This window comes from Berkeleyomyces rouxiae, assembly GCF_048999995.1.
Source record: "Berkeleyomyces rouxiae strain 22BRR77 chromosome Unknown BrBRR77_ptg000003l, whole genome shotgun sequence".
Lineage (NCBI taxonomy): Eukaryota > Fungi > Ascomycota > Sordariomycetes > Microascales > Ceratocystidaceae > Berkeleyomyces > Berkeleyomyces rouxiae.
Genome location: NW_027396493.1, coordinates 328177 through 345955, shown reverse-complemented (window position 1 = coordinate 345955; position 17779 = coordinate 328177). Strand labels below are relative to the sequence as shown.

General features: G+C 54.3%; 5 protein-coding genes across 5 annotated transcripts; 3 read left to right on the top strand and 2 right to left on the bottom strand.

Annotated features, from left to right (window-relative positions):
- Positions 1-379: 379 nt before the first annotated feature.
- BROUX77_003256 (uncharacterized protein) lies at positions 380-3860 on the top strand (the record flags this gene model as incomplete). Its single annotated transcript, XM_073747887.1, has 3 exons — positions 380-563; positions 720-2375; positions 2488-3860. 3 exons carry the CDS (start codon positions 380-382, stop codon positions 3858-3860), a joined length of 3213 nt encoding a protein of 1070 aa, XP_073605681.1.
- A 588-nt stretch (positions 3861-4448) lies between these two features.
- Positions 4449-5198, top strand: BROUX77_003255 (uncharacterized protein; the record flags this gene model as incomplete). The annotated part of the gene is made up of 1 exon (XM_073747886.1): positions 4449-5198. One exon carries the CDS (start codon positions 4449-4451, stop codon positions 5196-5198), a length of 750 nt encoding a protein of 249 aa, XP_073605680.1.
- Positions 5199-5902: 704 nt separating this feature from the next.
- Positions 5903-10513, top strand: BROUX77_003254 (uncharacterized protein; the record flags this gene model as incomplete). The annotated part of the gene is made up of 1 exon (XM_073747885.1): positions 5903-10513. One exon carries the CDS (start codon positions 5903-5905, stop codon positions 10511-10513), a length of 4611 nt encoding a protein of 1536 aa, XP_073605679.1.
- A 515-nt stretch (positions 10514-11028) lies between these two features.
- On the bottom strand, positions 11029-11736 carry BROUX77_003253 (uncharacterized protein; the record flags this gene model as incomplete). Its single annotated transcript, XM_073747884.1, has 1 exon — positions 11029-11736. One exon carries the CDS (start codon positions 11734-11736, stop codon positions 11029-11031), a length of 708 nt encoding a protein of 235 aa, XP_073605678.1.
- A 116-nt stretch (positions 11737-11852) lies between these two features.
- BROUX77_003252 (uncharacterized protein) lies at positions 11853-14525 on the bottom strand (the record flags this gene model as incomplete). Its single annotated transcript, XM_073747883.1, has 3 exons — positions 11853-14044; positions 14179-14280; positions 14408-14525. The coding sequence occupies 3 exons, from the start codon at positions 14523-14525 to the stop codon at positions 11853-11855; spliced, it is 2412 nt and encodes an 803-aa protein (XP_073605677.1).
- Between the last annotated feature and the right edge of the window lie 3254 nt (positions 14526-17779).

Below are 17779 nucleotides of genomic sequence, written 5' to 3'. Positions count from 1 at the left end.
TGGCTTTTTGCTCTTCGCCTGATTTCCTTAGTGGGAGTTTATGTACTTTCCTTTGTCTGAACTTGTTGATATTGTCAGCATGCCAACCCTACAAATAGAAGCATCTTAGGGCTGTGCTCCTCTGACTCCATCCAAAGTCCCTACTCTGCCATCTTCCAGAGTACACTAAGGCATCTCGCCTCTCTATCAAAGTCCCTACTTTGTCCTCTTCAAAGTACACTAAGGCCTCTTGCCTCTTCAACTTGTCAAGCTACTACTTTCTGCCCTCTGCAAAAAGTACACCTCCTTCTTCAGCAAACTTCATCCTGTCGTTTCCTGTCCTCTCTATTCTTCTCTCTACGATTCTATTCTGTAATTTCTTCACCTGTCATCTACAATCATGGGCTCTACTTTCCTCCCGCTGCCTCTCACTGGGCTTCTTCCCATCCTCACTAAATGGGATCAAACCACTTACCTCAAGTGGCGAGCTATGGCCGTAGACGCTGCCCAGGAGTATGGTTTCCGTGACTACCTGGTCTTTTCTATGGAAAAACCCGAAACCGAAGCTCTGGCTCTTGAACATGGTGAAGCGAAAGCTTACAAAGCCAAACGGCTTTTCAATTTCTACCTTCATGATGACATGAAATCCAACTAGATCCAGCAATACGACAGTCTGAATGGCCGTGAAATTCTACACGCTCTTGATAGGTATTTCGGCACTCGAGGCATTCTGCCCCTAGTCAACGCCGTCCGCGACATTGAGATCCTCATCGGAAAAGTCAGGTCCATTCCTCCTCTGGAATACGCCACCAGGCTCCGCAACCTTAATGATAAACTCAAAATTCATGGTTGCGAAATGCCGCCCATTCTTCTCTCGGGCTTCATGGCTAGTGCCGGGCAATTCCACAGCGAATCCTGGTTCACTCGGATCCGACATCTCACTGAAGACGTCCCCAAAGAGCAATGGCCTACTGTGGACAAGATCCTCAGCTCCATCGACACGGAGGTCAACCAACCCAAACCTCACTCGGAGCCCGTCGCCCTGGCCACTGTCACCAAGACTCAATCCAAGTCTAAGAAGAAAGCAAAGAAGGACAAGTGCAAACGTCACCCTTGGGCAAAGCACACAGACGACGAATGTCGCGCGAACCCAAAGAACAAGGACCACAACACTACCAATGGAAACAACAACTCTTCCTCTGGTCCTAGGGTGGTGAACTTTGCTGCCGCCAACTGCACAGTTGCGATGACCAACATCGAAGAAGGAGACCCCGCCCATCCCGATTTGTGGATCGTGGATTCTGGCGCTTCTTTCCATATGACAGCTGACAGGTCCCTACTCTTTGACTACAAACGCATTGAGTCTTCGCCTATCCAAGGTTCCGGAGCCATCCTCCGATGTGTGGGAAAGGGGACTATTAGGATCAACACTCGATCCCCTGACGGAAACAAGGTCACTCTCGTCTTGCCTGACGTGCGCCATGTGCTGAACCTTCCAAGAAACCTGCTTTCTACGTCTCAGCTCTGGCAGCACGGTGTCCACTTCGACCAACGCGTCCCTGCTCTGATTGGTCCCAACTCCGATCAAGAATTGGCCATCGTCAGACCTTTACACGGTGTCTACCACCTACTGGGCTTTGCAGAACCCGTACCTACTGACCAGCTCTCCTCGCTTGCTCTGGCTACCATTGCTCGCAACCGGCCTCAGCCGAAACCCACCTCTGCTCCGGCTGATTTAAGCCTCTGGCATCGCCGTCTAGGCCACATTAACCCTGCCAACGTCAAAAAGACGGCAGCCCACGTTCTAGGTCTAGAGCTAGCAAATCTAGACATGTCGTCCGGGGATAAATGTGTACCATGCTGGACCGCCAATCCATCCCACTACTCCCACCATGAGCGTCCTGAGACTAGGACTAAACGTCTCGGCGACCGCGTACATGCTGATCTCATCGGCCCGGTGTACCCCGAATCTCCAGAAGGGTACAAATACGTTCTCATGGTGGTAGACGATGCCACTCGATACAAGTGGGTGGAATTCCTCAAATCCAAGCAAGCCGATGAAGTTCTCCAAAAGATGCTCAACATCCTGAGAACTCGCTTTGACGCTAAAATTCGTGCTTTCCATGTCGATGGGGGTACTGAGTTTACTTCGGTTCTGCGTCTTCTTGAGGATCAAGGCACTGAGGTGCGGGTTACGCCTCCATACTCTCCTAGCTCGAACGGCCTCGCTGAGAGATGGAATGGTATCATCACGGGTAGAGCAAGGGCTATGATGCACGACTCGGGTCTGCCACACTACTTCTGTCCCCATGCTTTCCGCTCTGCTGTCCATGTTTCCAACCGTCTGGCTTGCTCTTCAAACCCAGGAAACATGACCCCATACGAGGCCATATACGGTTCTCGTCCTTCTGTCGCTCACTTTGTTGCTTTTGGCTCTGCTGCAACCTGAGCCTACGCGAGTCAAATCTCACAAAATTGCTGCTCGAATTGATGAAGGTATCTTTATAGGATACCAGGGTGAGACGATCTATCGGGTCTACCTTACAGACAAAAAGCGCATTGTCTCCTCACGTTCCGTCCGTTTTGACGAAAACATTCGTCCAACGCTGCCCGATGCCCCATACGAAGCTGCAAATGACTCTGAAGACGAATTTCCGCCTTCCACCTCACAGAGTCAAGGGGGTACACTTCCAGGTGCCGCTTCCCTCCAAGCTTCTCCTTCAACGCCACCCTTACAAGAGCTTGCCTCCAGAGCTACCACTCCGGCCATTGGACTACACCTACTGCCGCTAGTTATGTCCAACAACATGCACACCACCTCGCATGCGCCGGCCCCGTTTCCGCCTGCTGCTCCGGCATCAACTCACGTGCCCGCTTCTACCGTTTCTGCTCCTACTGATGCACCTGTTGCGACAGTCACTACTCTTTCTCAACCAACAACTGACTCTGCGATGATGGACAACGAAGTCCTGGATTCCATCCACGAATCCCAGCCGACACACCCCGAGCGTCGTGCTACCCGCTTCAGAAGAACGAAGGAAGAACTCGAGCTGGGCCTGTCCCGCGAAGAAGCAAGACGTAACAGGTTAACAAGAAACACGAGGAACACTCAAAAGGCTGTCACCAGAGCTGTACAAGCTGTACAGCAGTTCACAAACGCCTCTCAGAATGCTGAACGTCTGGTCTTCACAGCAAAAGAGCTACTGGATATCACTACCAATGCGGCTCGCATGGCACTTGGGGCCAACGAGGGCGCCACCCAAGCGGCTCAGGCAGCTATAGAGGCCCACCGTCGGGCTCACGACTTGGCCAACGAGGCTAACACCTCAGCGGACGCAGCAAACTATCTGGCGAACGCTGCTAGCTACTCCGCTAACGCTGCCAGCCAATCTGCCAACGAAGCCGTGGTCGCCGCCATTTCTGCCGCCAACCGTCCTCCACCCTTATACAACCTGGTCGAAGACGAAGTGGAGTCAATAGCGTCAGAAGTTATTGATCCTAGATTGCGACAGATCGAATATGAACCAGAAGATCTGTCCCGTGCTCTCGTCTCGCACCCTCCTCAAGAGCTTGTTCTGCACAATCAAAGTGCAGAAGGGGACGTAGAAATGAACGAAGACGACCCCTACTATTACGCTCTCCACACTATGGCCGCCGATCCCTCCACCTTTCGCCAAGCCATGAGAACTTCTCATGCTTCCCAATGGCAACAGGCTTGTGATGAGGAGATGAAAGTCCACCATTCCATTCCCACGTTCTCCCTTGTACCTAAGCCCAAGGGGGTACCCATCCTACCGTCTAGATGGGTATTCAAGACGAAATCCGTGGACGGCAAGGTCATACGATACAAGGCACGATGGGTCGCCTGCGGCAACTTCTAAGATCTAACGGAGTATGAAACGTTCTCTGCCGTCGCTAGCGCTACTTCTTTGCGAAGCGTGCTCGCGTTAGCAGCAATTAACTACTGGTGTGTCTTCCAGGCCGACGTCAACACGGCTTTCCTCCATGGCCAGCTTCTGCCGGAGGAACACATCTACATCCGCATGCCTGACGGCTACAGGAGCAATGACAGTTCTGGTCATGAACCAGTCGGCAAACTTTGCCGCGCCCTGTATGGACTTCGACACGCTCCACGCCGCTGGTTTGAAGCCCTGGAAAAACTACTATTCTCTCTGGGCTTCCACTCTTTAGACGCTGACCCCTGCATCTTCCTAACAGCAGGGTGTATCATCATGATCCACGTCGATGACATGCTAGTCATCGGACCCGACCCGGTACGTCTGCGGCACCTCTATGAGCAAATTCATGCCGTGTACCCGATGAAGGGTTTGGATCCCGTCTCGGATTACCTGGGTATTCACTTCTCTGTTGAACCTGGACAGATCAATCTTGTCCAGACCCAGTATATCGCAGGCCTGATGGATCGTTTTCAGATGTCTCATCTGCCGGCCAAAGCCCGTGCTGTCCCCATGACTGGTACCACCTTCCGGAATATCTCCTCTCCCGCTCTGAACAGTCCTGCCCTCAACTCTGAGGACACTGCCTTATACCTGCAAATGGTCGGCTCTCTGCAATGGCTCTCTTGCATGACCCGACCCGACATCACCTTCGCCACTAGCTATTTAGCTAGATACAGCCACAGGGCCACAACGGCTCACCTAGAAGCTGCGAAGGGTGTTTTGCGGTATCTTCGGTCTACACCGACCAGAGGGATCTGTTACTCTGCTTCTGCCAACCAAGGACTAGAAGCCTACACCGACGCCGCTTTTGAAGACCACTTGGATCGCAAAAGTACCTCAGGGTACCTCTTCAAACTAGCGGGTACCCCTATTTCCTGGCGTGCGGTCAAACAGAGTATCCAAGCAGGCTCCACCGCGGATGCGGAGTATCTCGCGGCCACCATTGCGGCCAAGGAAGCGCGCTACATACGCCGATTGCTCGCCGATCTCCCACAGTCACGCAACGAATCTGATCTCCAGCGTCCACTTACTCTGTTCTGCGACAGCACCAACGCAATCGCCAACATGAGTCGCCCGTCCATAAACAAACGGACTCTACACTTGGACAGCGCCTACCACTTCATTCATGAAGCGGTACAATCAGGCTGGATCAAGCCGACCCATGTCTCCACCGAAAACATGGCGGCCGACGATCTGACCAAGGCTCTGGATAATCAGAAGTATGCGATCTTCGTGCGACTACTTGGTCTGATGGATTAAGCTCACTACGCAGAAGTCAAGAGGGCGTGTTGATATTGTCAGCATGCCAACCCTACAAATAGAAGCATCTTAGGGTTGTGCTCCTCTGACTACATCGGAATTGCCTTCAAATCGATCATCGTTCGCCTTTCTTCCCCTTCATTGAATACATTCTCTTTCATTGAACTCTCTGAACTTGTGACGTTCCAGATACTTCTCCGTACAGGACAACAGTGAGTCCTCCTATTAAACACTGATAGAATTTCTGCTATATTTCTCTTGTGTCTTTTATTGTGCATAATTGTTTCGCTTTTCTGCTTGTTGTAACTATCAGTTCGGCTATGCTCACAAGTTGTATCAAGAAGGATTGAACCCGAACCGCTGTGTAACGTGAGCTTCAGATGTGTTGCGAGGCGCTCAGGGTTACCCGGTCACGTGGTCTCGGACACATAACCAACATAGGCCAAATGATTGGTGAACCCCTCCCCTCAATGTGACTCATGGAGTGGGTCTAACTGAACCTAGCTCGTACCTATATAAAGGGTACAAGCAGGTACTTAGAAGATGTGGACTTGGAAGTTTTTCTCCTCATCGCGATTTTGCTAGCTTCAGTTTATTTGCTTATAATATATACTTTCATTAACTTCTACAGGTTATGAGCCTGCGTTTTTCCTGAAAACCGCAACGTTTATCTCTCACTTCGTCCAAGCCCTGCCCGACCGGTAATGCCCATCACCAGAGCCGAAGCGCAGAGATTACTTCTTTCACAGCACGCCAACTCCGAAGCAGGCGCTGCTATTTCAAGCTCTCAGGCTCCCCCAGCGGCACCGTCTGACCTTCCATCGTCGTCTTCCGATTCTGAAGACCCCAACGACCAACCGGGCGACGCACACTCCTCAGGAGACAGCCTCGCTGACATCACCATCTGTCAGTCAACCAAGATGGTCCCACAACCTTCCACGGCGGTTCCCGATTCCGCCTCCGCAGACATGGCGGAAACAATCGAACAGTTGAGGCTCCAAGTTGAGCTTCTCACCGCGGCCAAGTATCAAGCTGATCAGGCCAAGGACGCTCTGGATCTAGAGCGTCAAGAACGTAGTGACCGAGCCTCTAAGGTCACTATGGAAATCCTCGAACGCAAGAACTGGTCTTTCTTCATCTCTGGCGAGGCTATTCTCTCTGGCCCCAGAAACTGGTCGAACTGGCACGGTTCTGTTGTTCGGTCTCTTTGGGAGCTCCGCTTGCGCGTTGAGGATGTGCAGCTGGTCCACGAGGAAGTCCACGAGCGACTTTTGATCCTGTTGAGATCCACTGTCTCCCAGGATCTCCTATCCAAACTCGGGGACATTTATGACTTCGCCGAGGCTGTAGAGGTTCTTCGGAACGAGACCGCTGGCAGGATGTCCCAGAGCCAGGAAATCTTCGACGAGAAGTTTCGGAGGTTTCGCTTCCTACCTGGAGAGAACCTACACAAGATGGTTCTCCGGTTCGAGGACCTTGCTGCCGAGGCCACCTCCCTCGGGGTCTCCCTCACGCCACAGAAAAAGCGGTCTGACCTGGTGTCTGTCGTCCTCCAATATTTCCCCGAGCTGGCCAGCTCGCTCTGCGACAGGAGCAACTGGTTTGATGTAATCAGCCACCTAAATTACATGGGAACAATAGCTCACTACGCCAAAGCTCCCATCCCTGTTCAGGCCCCCAGAAAGGCCGCATCCTCCAACACAGCACGCAAAAAGGGAGGATGCTACAATTGCGAAGAGTTTGGTCACCACTCCAACAACTGCACCAAGAAGCGCGACGTTCGCAAGATCGAAGCGCGGATGGAGGCAAAGAGGGCGGCCCATGCAAAACGCAACAGGTCTTCTGGGGACACATCCCTCAACGTCATGGGAGAAGATAACACTATTTGTGAGTATACAAAGGTTGACTCCGTTCAACACCTCCTCACGCAATTCTCCAACCATGTCATTGCCCCATCATGCTCCACCAACAACCCTCCTACCAAGAATCCAGAAACTAACTCATCCAATGACAGATGCTTAGACTGGCTGGCTGACACCGGAGCTTCGACGCATGTTGTGCGGTGTGAGGAGGATTTTGCTTCTGGTAGTGTAGTGGATGTTAATATACGTGTAGCAACCGGCAATGGTTTGGTGACTGCCCACAAGAAAGGCAAAGTTGTGATACTTCTCCAAGAGTCTAACATGACAATCAATCTGGATGACGTTCTTTTAATACCAAGTGCCCCCATCAACATCTTTTCTGTGCCAAGATGGGACGAGCGCAAAGGCATTCTGTGCGGGCGCAAACTTATCATCAACAAAAGAATCGTTGCTACTCTCGACGAGAAATTCAAGTTTCAACCAAGGGTAATTTCAGCTTCTTGGCCGGCATCTAAAAACCCCAACCCTGCCGATATAGTCGTAGCCAATCTCGAGGCTCAAGAACCAGCCGATGCTCTTTACCAAGTTACCACTTACCACCCCGATGTTCCCCAAGATTTGCCGGCTACCCTCACAAAAGGGCAATTGACTCGGGTCATGCATGCTCGCTGCGGACACATAAGCGATGCCTCACTGATAAAGACAATCGCTAATACGCGCGGGTCCCTAATTGATAATCCAAGGTTTTCTGAGTCCTGGGCTTGTCAGGTTTGTTTGAAGGCCAAGTCTATTCGCTTCTCCCCTCAAGATGAACGCCCTCCAGTTTATGCAGTAATGGATTGCATTCACATAGATGTAGCCAACACCGGATGGACTTCAATCAACGACTGCAAGTACTTTGTCGTATTTACTGATGAGTTCACAAAATACAGCAATGCAGTTCCTATCCCGAAGGTCACCAAGAAAGCTGGTGACATCATAATAGAGAAACTGAAGGTGTGGGCCAACCAAACCGGACGCAAACCAGTCAAGCTGATGCTAGACAACGGTACAGATGTCAACATCAACAAGGTCAAAACTTGGGCTTCCCACAATGGAATCGTAGTGATCACTTCACCACCGTACTCCCCAGCGCACAACGGTACCGCCGAACGCACAGTGCAAGAGGTGATCAAGAGAATGCGGGTAGCCATTGCCGACGGCCTTCCACCCGACTGCTGGGACGTAGCTCTACCGTCCATTATCGACAAGATTAACACGGTTGTACCTCAGAACAGCGATACCTCAGCCACACGTAGATGGGACTGTGAAATTGCTCGGCTGGCCAACCGGGAGCCACCACCAGTCCCAAGCATCGGCCATTGGCGTCCACTAGGAACCAGGTGCTTCGTTAAGCTATCAGATGCAGAGGCCGCTAGACTACACATCCCGAAGATCAACCCAGAAGGACTTGAGGCTATTGTCATAGGACACGAAGGTACGCACGTCTATATCGTGTATTTCGAAGCTTGGGGTAAAATACACAAAACGTCCGACATGAGAATGACTGAGAAAATCCCCGAAATCACCGCAAGCCTCGTCTCTCGCCCCATGGGAACACTCCGTCCCACAAAGAAAGAGCTGAGACCCAACCCCTCCCATGCCAGCTCCGGCGGAAAGAACATATTCTCCTCTAGCATGTACGACAAAGACGAAATTGTGGCAGTCATTTCCAACGATCATCCCCATGCCGAGTTCCTATACACCATGGCCACATACTCGGAACCGAATTCCCCCCAACAAGCTATAGGCATGAGCAACAAATGGGCTCTAGCTATAGACAAAGAGATTGAGGCCATGCTTTCATATAACGTATTCGAGTTCGTCGAGAAACCCCACGGGCAGAGACTCATCGGTCTTCGATGGGTCTTCAAGATCAAGACCGACGGCAGATACAAGGCGCGCCTTGTCGCACGAGGTGACATGCAACGAGAAGGAATCGACTATGGTGAAACTTTCGCGTCGACTGCTCATTCTGATTCCTGGAGGATCCTCATAGCGACAGCAACAATGAAAGGACGCGTCCTGAGACAGTTCGACATCACTGCCGCCTACCTCCATGGTATCGTTCAGGAGGACGTCTACCTTTCCGCCCCAAGGGAGCTACGCGACTACTTTGACAGACATCCACAGCTCGCCGAACAATTTGGCTACAAACCAGGCATGGTGATAAAGTTGAATCGCACCTTGTATGGGCTCAAGCAGAGTGGCCACGAGTGGCAAAAGGTCTTAAAAGAGTATCTCATATCTCTCGGTTTTAAGCAAGTCCCATGCGATCCTGCCACCTACAGACACGACGGCATGGACGTGAATGTGTGCACACACATCGATGACTGCCTTTACGACGGACCAGACGAAGCTACCGTTAAGAGGTTCGAGGCGCAACTCTTGGACAGATTTCACGGTCAACTCACCGAGGTACCGAAATGGCTGTTAGGAATCAGGCTAGCTTTCAACCCCAACTCTGTCACACTTGATCAGATCCATCTGATAGACAGTATCCTGGAGGAGGCCGGTATGTCAGCATGCCAACCCATAGATACACCCGCTCCCCTGCCCATGTCCAACCCGTGGCAGCAGAGACCCGATGATCCCCTCGACGTCGCCATGGACAAAGTCTCAGCGAGCAGATATCGGCGCCTGGTAGGGCGCCTGATGTACGTGCGCGTTATGACTAGACCCGACATTGCAGTCGCAGTAGGTCTTCTAGCGTCCGCCTTTAACAAACCTAGACTTTCGCACGGCAAACTCCTAAGCCATCTACTACGATACATGAGCGCTACGAAGACTTTGAGGATCACGTACACAGCCCCAGCAAAGCTTTCAAAAGGTCCCATCAAGGCGTACGTTTACTCAGACGCCACTTGGGTAGATGGACCCGATGCCAAATCTACCTCCGGCTACCTGATTTACCTTGCGGGCGGTCCTGTCCTTTGGGGATCCAAGCGCCAAACTGTGATAGCTAAAAGTACTCACGAAGCCGAGACAGTCGCGATGTCCGACGCCACGTCAGCAGCTTCCTACGTGAAAGCCTTTGCGGCCCATATAGGCCACGATATAGAGCTCGTCGGTCACGCTGACAACAAGGGAGCTCTAATCACAGCAAATCGACCCGACTCCACCTCAAGAGCCTCTAGACACTTCACGGCCGACCATTTCTACGTCCGTGACAAAGTGGCCGACGGAACGATCTCTCTCAAGTATGTGGACACTAAGCACCAGATCGCTGATGCCCTGACCAAGCCGCTGTCTGCCCCCCTAGTCGACAAGTACAACAGCGTGTTGTTCGGCGGAGTCGACCCCGACACCCCACCTCATGAAGCTGTTATCGTGGCAGATGGTTCTACCGTTGGTAGAAGGGGGGGTGTTGCGAGGCGCTCAGGGTTACCCGGTCACGTGGTCTCGGACACATAACCAACATAGGCCAAATGATTGGTGAACCCCTCCCCTCAATGTGACTCATGGAGTGGGTCTAACTGAACCTAGCTCGTACCTATATAAAGGGTACAAGCAGGTACTTAGAAGATGTGGACTTGGAAGTTTTTCTCCTCATCGCGATTTTGCTAGCTTCAGTTTATTTGCTTATAATATATACTTTCATTAACTTCTACAAGATGCAAGAAGCGGCACGGTTTGCGCACGGTCCCACACACGGTATACAAAGTACCAATTCCAGAGACTCACACACACTAAATTCAAATATTCAAGTCAAGTTCTGGGTATATAAAATGTATAACAGGGGCTATTGGAGTGGTCATGAGAACAGATAAATACAAAGAGAGGGTGAAATTACAACAGGTGGGATATGAAGCACGAAGAAAAAAGAGTAAACAGATCAAGCACTGGTATCCAACAAAATGCGAAGGGTAATGAGCTAATGAAGAAAAGAAATAACGAGAAGAGAACAGGATAACGCGGGCAGACAGGGCCTACCGCGAGGACAGCGGCCGTGGTGTCGGAGACGAAGGCCGAGCGTTGGCGGCGGCCAGCCCCAGCGGGGCGGAGCGCAGACTGGGGCTCGGCAGTGGTGACGGCGAGCGCGAGCGGGCCGCTGACTCTACTAACGCACTGGTCGGCGAGTGGGTGCTGGGCGAGATCAACGGCGATGTAAGCATGTGGGAGGTGAGGAGGACGAGGGGCGAGAGCGGGTGCGCTTTGACTTGCTTGGGCGAAGTGGAAAAAAGCGAGAGGTTGGAAAGAATGGACGGCGGCTTGAGACGGGACCGCATGCGTCGGTGGCGGAGGCTAGAGCTAGGTCCGGAGGATGGCGGGACGGATAGAGTAGAAGGCAACGAGGAGATGGTGGCGGGTGACGGAGACGGAGACACGCGCGCAGACTGATCCTGAGACATGTGTTGAGACGAAGACTGAGACCCAAACTGAGACCCGGACGTATCCTGAGACGGTGGAGAGCCCCCAAGATCGCTGCTCTGGTGCAGTGGAGATGGCGACTGCGAACGAGATCGCAGCTGCGGGTCAGGCTGCAGCTGGTGCGATCCACTGGGGGCAGGACGGACGAGGCCCTGTTGTGATACGATAGAGGCCGCCGGCGAATATGGCCGACGAATCTGCTTGACGGGCGTCTGGGGCAGCTCTGTTGCCATCATTGGGCTCCGGCTCGGCACGTGCTTCGACATCTGTATCTGCGTAGGCAGCCTATTCTCCATCGGCATCTGTCTCGTCGCACCGCGATGGGGAACCGGCGAGCCTGTGCGGCCGTCAACGCGGACAGCCCTGCTCAACGGTGCTCCGCTTACATCATGCCCATGCGCGTCATGCGCTTGTTCATCCGCGGCCGGGGCGGCGCCATGGCGGACTGGCCTGGCGGCATTTTCTGACCCCGCGGCAGTCCCACGAACTGCGGCGGGCCCCCCGGCGCCCCGCGGCCCCCCATCGGCGGCTGCGGCCCGTTTGGGCCATTGGGTGGCATGCGCATGTGTGGCGGCGGACCACCTGCACCCATGCCTGGCCCGCGCGCACCGGGACCCTTCATCCCGTTGGGTGGCGGTGGGCCACCGCGGTAGCCCTGTCCACGGCCTGGACCAGGCGCGGGGCCACGTGGCCCCGAACGATAGTCCTTCTGCGCGCCGTATGGGGCACTGGGACCCATGCCGCGGTCGGCATGGCCTGAAGCATCGTCGCGTTGGGAGGTGCGGTGGAGGGCGTCACGCTCACAGTATGTACGGCCGTCAACTTCAAAGTACCCGTCGGTCAGGGGCCGCGAGCAGTCGGCGCAGCGGAAGCAGTTGACGTGGTACTTGGTAGTGCGCTCGTCTTCGAGATACTGGCCTTCGATACCACGGCCGCAGCGGCCACATAAAGAGCCATTCAGCTTGTGGTAGTGGCGCTCGCAGTACGGACGGTCGGAGTAGACGTAAAACTCGCCAGATGTGAAGGGCATTGTGCACGTGGTGCACGTGAAACAGGCCTTGTGGTAGCGCCCCGTCAGCCGACCGTCAGCAGACGAAATCGACTTGCCGGTGATGGGCAGCGTACACGCCTTGCAGTTACCCCGGGATGACGAGGCAGTGGACCGCGGAGAGGCGGTGCTCCCTGGCGAGGCGCGCGGCGGCGACGGTGTCGCGGATTCGTTGCGCATGTGGATCGGAGCGCCGGGCTGAGAAGGCCCTTGTGGCTGTTGCTGCTGTTGGGTGTTGGAGTAGTCGTCGCGTGAAGGCTGGCGGGAGCGATTCTGCGGCGTGGCAAAAGCGTCGAGGGAGCCTTGACGCGGGGGGTACGGCCGCGATGGCCTCGGTGACTGGCCCTGTACTCTCAAGTCCTCTCGCGAAGGTCGCCGAGCAGGCCCTTGAGGCTGCTCAAGATAGTCATCGCGTGACGGACTACGGGATGGACGCTGGGGCTGTTGCAGGCCAGAGCTAGATGAGCTTTGGGGTGAATATGGGGGACGAGAGGGTATTTGCGAAGACAGCATCAGTCCCTTTTGCTGAGTCGGCTGTTGTTGTTGTTGCTGTGGCTGCTGCGGCTGCGGGGCTGTTTGATATTGTCTAGGAGACGTAGAGTAGGCCATGGTCATGTCATTCAATGACTGCTGTACGTCACTCATAAGGCCGTTGATATCAGCCGTATCCGGTGCCTTCTGGGGGGCAGTCGACGATTGTGACGACGATTTACTCGGAGATCCGCTGTAAGTCGACAACACACCCGACGACAAGCTCTCGTTGGTTGAATGGTACGGGTTACTCGCGCCAAATTCCTGGGCGAGATCGATTCCCGGCGCATCACGGCCCGAAGTGCGTGGCCGCACTGGGCTGGTCCGTGGAGGTGGCGGCCGCGATGTATCTGGCAGCAAACGGCCAGTCTGCCCGGGCATAGATGGCGCACGCATGTGACCATTGACCGGCGAGTTGGCAGCCGGGGACGTAGCAGCAGGCTCTGCGGCGCGCGGAAACGTTCCTGCGCGCCCGCCATCGCCTAACGGGCGCGGGGCAAACTCGTCTTCAGGTGCAAAGTTTGGGCGTGATGGCGACGGAGAGAGCTGCGGTGGGCCAAAGCCACCATAGCCGTTCTTGCGGGGCTGCTGCGGGGCCGAGGGCTTCGTGGTGGCGGGGGCGGCATTGTTGTTGTTGAAGGAAATGTTGGAGGCAGATGTCGCCGGGCGGTCGTGGGCTTCGCCGAGCGTGGCGCTGTCTTGGCGACCGCGGATTTCAAAGGGCCCCGGCACAATAGTATTCATGCGCTGGAGCAGACCGGTGGGCTTCGAGGGCGAGGGTAGCGGCTGCTGGTACGGCGGCTCGGTTTCAGAGCCCCCAAAGCCGCCGTAGCCGCCAGGCCGGCGTGGAGATGGTACAGGGTCTTCGGGTGCAATTCCGGGCTCGTGGAATTCAGAGTTGGTGTGGTTGCGGCCATCTGGGGTGTGTGGCGAGAGGGAGCGGGCGCCAGAGTTGCTGTTGGGGGTGAGTTGGCCGCGGGAGAGGAAGGGCTGGTCTGCAGGGGTGGAGACGGACTACGTTAGGGCTGATTCGAGGAGAGCAAGGCGAGGGAAAACAATGGAAACAAAAGAAGAAAAGAGCGGATATAGGGAGGCAGGGAGAGTCAAAAGAAAACAAACAAAGACTTACTGGCTGCCCGTGTATCGAGATTCGGAGGGGGTCCTCGGCTAGTGCCAGGTGATTTTGAGTCTTCCACCTGTTCAAAGCTTTCTTCTGAGATGGAGGGCGAGACTAGAGCCCAGAAAGAGAAGCAGAGTTAGTAACGGAGGCAAAAGCGGCGGTTGTGATTTGAGTGGCGTTCGCGGTGGCCATAGCCGGGATCTGAGAGCTGGCGGTGTAACCGTCTCATAAGACTCACGTTGCGGAACGGCAGGAGTGCCACATTTGTGCTCGCCCATCATGGAAATCTCGACTTGGCTTCCGCATTGCGAGCACTTGACCGTCGGCATGAAGGCCGACTCGCGGAATTTGGCCATGGCGGGGGGCAGCTGGCTGAGGCCGCGACGGGGGTGGGACGAGGAGCTTCCGGGCGGTGGACGAGTCGTCCCAGCACCAGGCCTTCCAGCAGAGCAAGAAGACTAGGCTGGTGCCGGGTGAAGGAGGGGAGGTAAGGGTGCGGTTCTTCAAAGAACCGGGGAATTGTGGGCGAGTATCAGGCGTTGTGGTGACGGTATGCGGGAACAGAGGCGGAGGCGAAAAACAGAAGCTAGCCTGACTGTGACTACAGGATCAGTCGATGTGGGCAGCGGCGGGCCGGGAGGGAGTCAGTGTCTTGCGATTTGCAAGAGTCTACGCGTCAAGACAAGAGCATGTGGATGTAGGCGTGTCTATGTCTTTTGTTGAAAAGGCCGGCCAATGGGGCGGGAGAGACAGACACTGAGAAAGGGGCGAGGCGGCCCTCGGAGCTTGGAGTGGCAGAGCAAGTGACAGAGAGAAGTACAAAAAAGCAAAAGCAATGACATGAAAAAAGAGAAGCGAGACGAACAAGCGAAGAGGAAACGAGGGAGGGTGGTGGAGGATTAAAGAAGGAGAAAAAAGAAAAATAAAAGAATTAAAAAAAACAAGCGAGAGTTGAGATGAAAAAAACGATCAGGAAAAAGAAACACTTGCACACACAAGCCAACTGCCAGATCGTCTTTTCTCCTTTATCTGCACAAGCATGCATCCACTGGTATAGTTGTCCATGTATTGTATTCTCTCGATATCAGAGAGTCTGGGCCCATGTCCGGCGCCCACGCAACAAGTACAAAGGCTGACGGGACAAGACGCAGACGCAGACGCAGACTTGGAGCTCCAAGAGAAGCAGCACGCAGACACAGACAGCCAGACGGAGCTTCCAGAGCATCTACTAGTCTGGTGGCCGTCAAAACCCTCCATATTCTCCCCCCTTCTCTCCTCCTCTTCCTGGTGTGTTGCAGCTTTTGTCTCGTCTTTGCAGAATGACATTGATCAAGAAGCCCAGCCAAGAACAGGGCCCCCCAATGCCAGCACAAAATGCAGACTGGAGTAGGGGCGTGTGCCCTCATTGTTGTGCTTGCTTGTACTGGTACCTGGGCCTGGTATTGAGGGCCAGTCAAAAGCTGCCGACAAGAAGCAACAGACTTGTGCTAGACACCACTTACTTCCGGGACAAGACACAAATACACACTACGCATCACCCGAGTCCAGACGAGCATTTGGCACTTGGCCACGTCGAGATTGCACTTTGCAAAGGCCGGCCGAGACGCTTTGGCGAGGGCGAGGGGGCGTGGTCTTAGCAAGGGGACCCTGAACACCGACGGCCCTAAGGCCTAGGGCTCTAGCCTAGTGCGGTCTACACCAGGTCCAGGTCGATAAAAATCCCTGGGCTAGTGTGGTGACCCATGTCTGCAGAAGAGACAGCCAGAGACAGAATGCTGAATGAGAAGAAGCCGTCTTGTCTTGGTAAGCTGCGTGCTGGCTTGCGGCTTGATCTCCCCCAGGCCCTCCCGAAATAGCTCCACTGCCCTCCCGGCCAACCACACCACGAGCCCGCATGTTTGACACACTCTGCGTCTATTTAAAGGCCACATGACTGCGACTGGGCCCGTCGGTGCCGCTCCAACAAAGACACAGCAAATTGCTGCTGAGTTGCTGTAGAGAAATGGTCTATACCGCTGCTGGTATATCAGCAGCGCCTGTTGCGAACTCAAGAACAGCAACTCCAAGCTTCGAGCTTCGAGTCTTTGAGCTTGTTCCTGTAGCTACAGGCGCCCGACCGCCAGAGCTCCAGCCAACCAACTCGCCAAGAGAGACACCACAGAAGATCACAGGGTGCAGCAGGCAATCCTTGCTCGGATCCGCGAGCGCTGGGTGAGCCGTCCGCGCCGGCCAGATACAAGATGGGTGCGTCCGGCGGGTGCTACAAGTGTTGCTGGTGCTGCTATCATGAACTAGGCCGATCCAATGAAGAAACTGACGGGCGTCTGCTGGTGGCAGAGAAATGGCCCCCAACTCTGGCCGCAGAGGGCAGCGTGACAGCGTGACATGTGCATGCATATATGTATAGTTAGTTACAGTATGCACAATGTATGTGCACAAGTACCTGTACATGCTTCCTGCGCGGCGGCTCCACCAGCCAACAGGTACCGCTACTTGCAGCCCACGGCCTCCTTTCCTGGCAATCTCAATCTCAAGTCCGGCTCAAACTCGTTCGCCGTGTCTCAGTCTCGACAAACTAGTCGCACACTGCTTGGACTCTATTGCCCTATCGCTCTGTGATTCTTGGGGTGCTTGGCGCTATCGCTCCGAGGCGCAATCTTAAACTTGAATTACACGAAGAATCCCACCGCTTGGGAGAGCCCCTGACTAAGCGCGTGTTTAACCAGTGAACAGCCGGTTGGGGCAGGTGGTGGCCGAGAACCATGACATTGTTTCCGGTTGGTAGGGCAGGAACGCAGGTCAGGGTTATTAGCAGACATACCCTAAGGCAGCAATGCCCGGTGATGTCATACAGGCGAACCTCGGTTGGCGACGAGTCGCTGTTATTGTCTTTTTTTTTTTTTTTTTTTTTTTTTCCTTAAGCTTTTTTTTTCTTCGCGTTCTCTGCTCTCCCTCTCGCCTTCTTCATGCTGCCTCCTCCTTTGCCCAGAGTCTCTGTCTTGTCTGTCCTGACGAGGCACGGCCCATCCAGCCCACCTCCCACATACTATAGCAGACATATAGCTGCGCTGGAAGCTAAGCTCACCCACTCCCACCCTCACGCTCGCCCGCGCCCACTCATGCCCACCGCCTGCGCGCAGTCCCAAGCCATGGCAAGCCCCAGTGTGGTGTGGCAATGCTACGGAGAAAAAAAGTCCTGCCATCCACGAAAACGCAGGCCAGCACGGTGACGTCGCACCTGTAACACTCTGCGTAGTTTTGCCTCTCTTTTTCTGTCCTTTTCGGGAGCAGGGCTTTTGCCTTTTTCTTTTTCCCTTGTCGCCCGCCCAGTTGTTTCATGCTGCCTCTCTCGTACTCTCTCGACGCTTCTGTCTGACCAACAGCTGTTCTTCTGTGTTACGGCCTCCCGCGTTGGTTCATGCTCAGCGCTCATTACCGGGCGCTTTGTCACACTTGGGCTGTAGCTTTTTTTTTCTCTTGGTCTTAGGCTCGTCTCTTGCTCTCTTTCTTGCTCTATCTGGCCCCTTCTCGTTTCTTCTCCTCTGCGCCGATAGTTTCAGGCTCGCCATAGATTGTGCCAGAAAGCCGAGCACCACCACTTCCTCTGCTA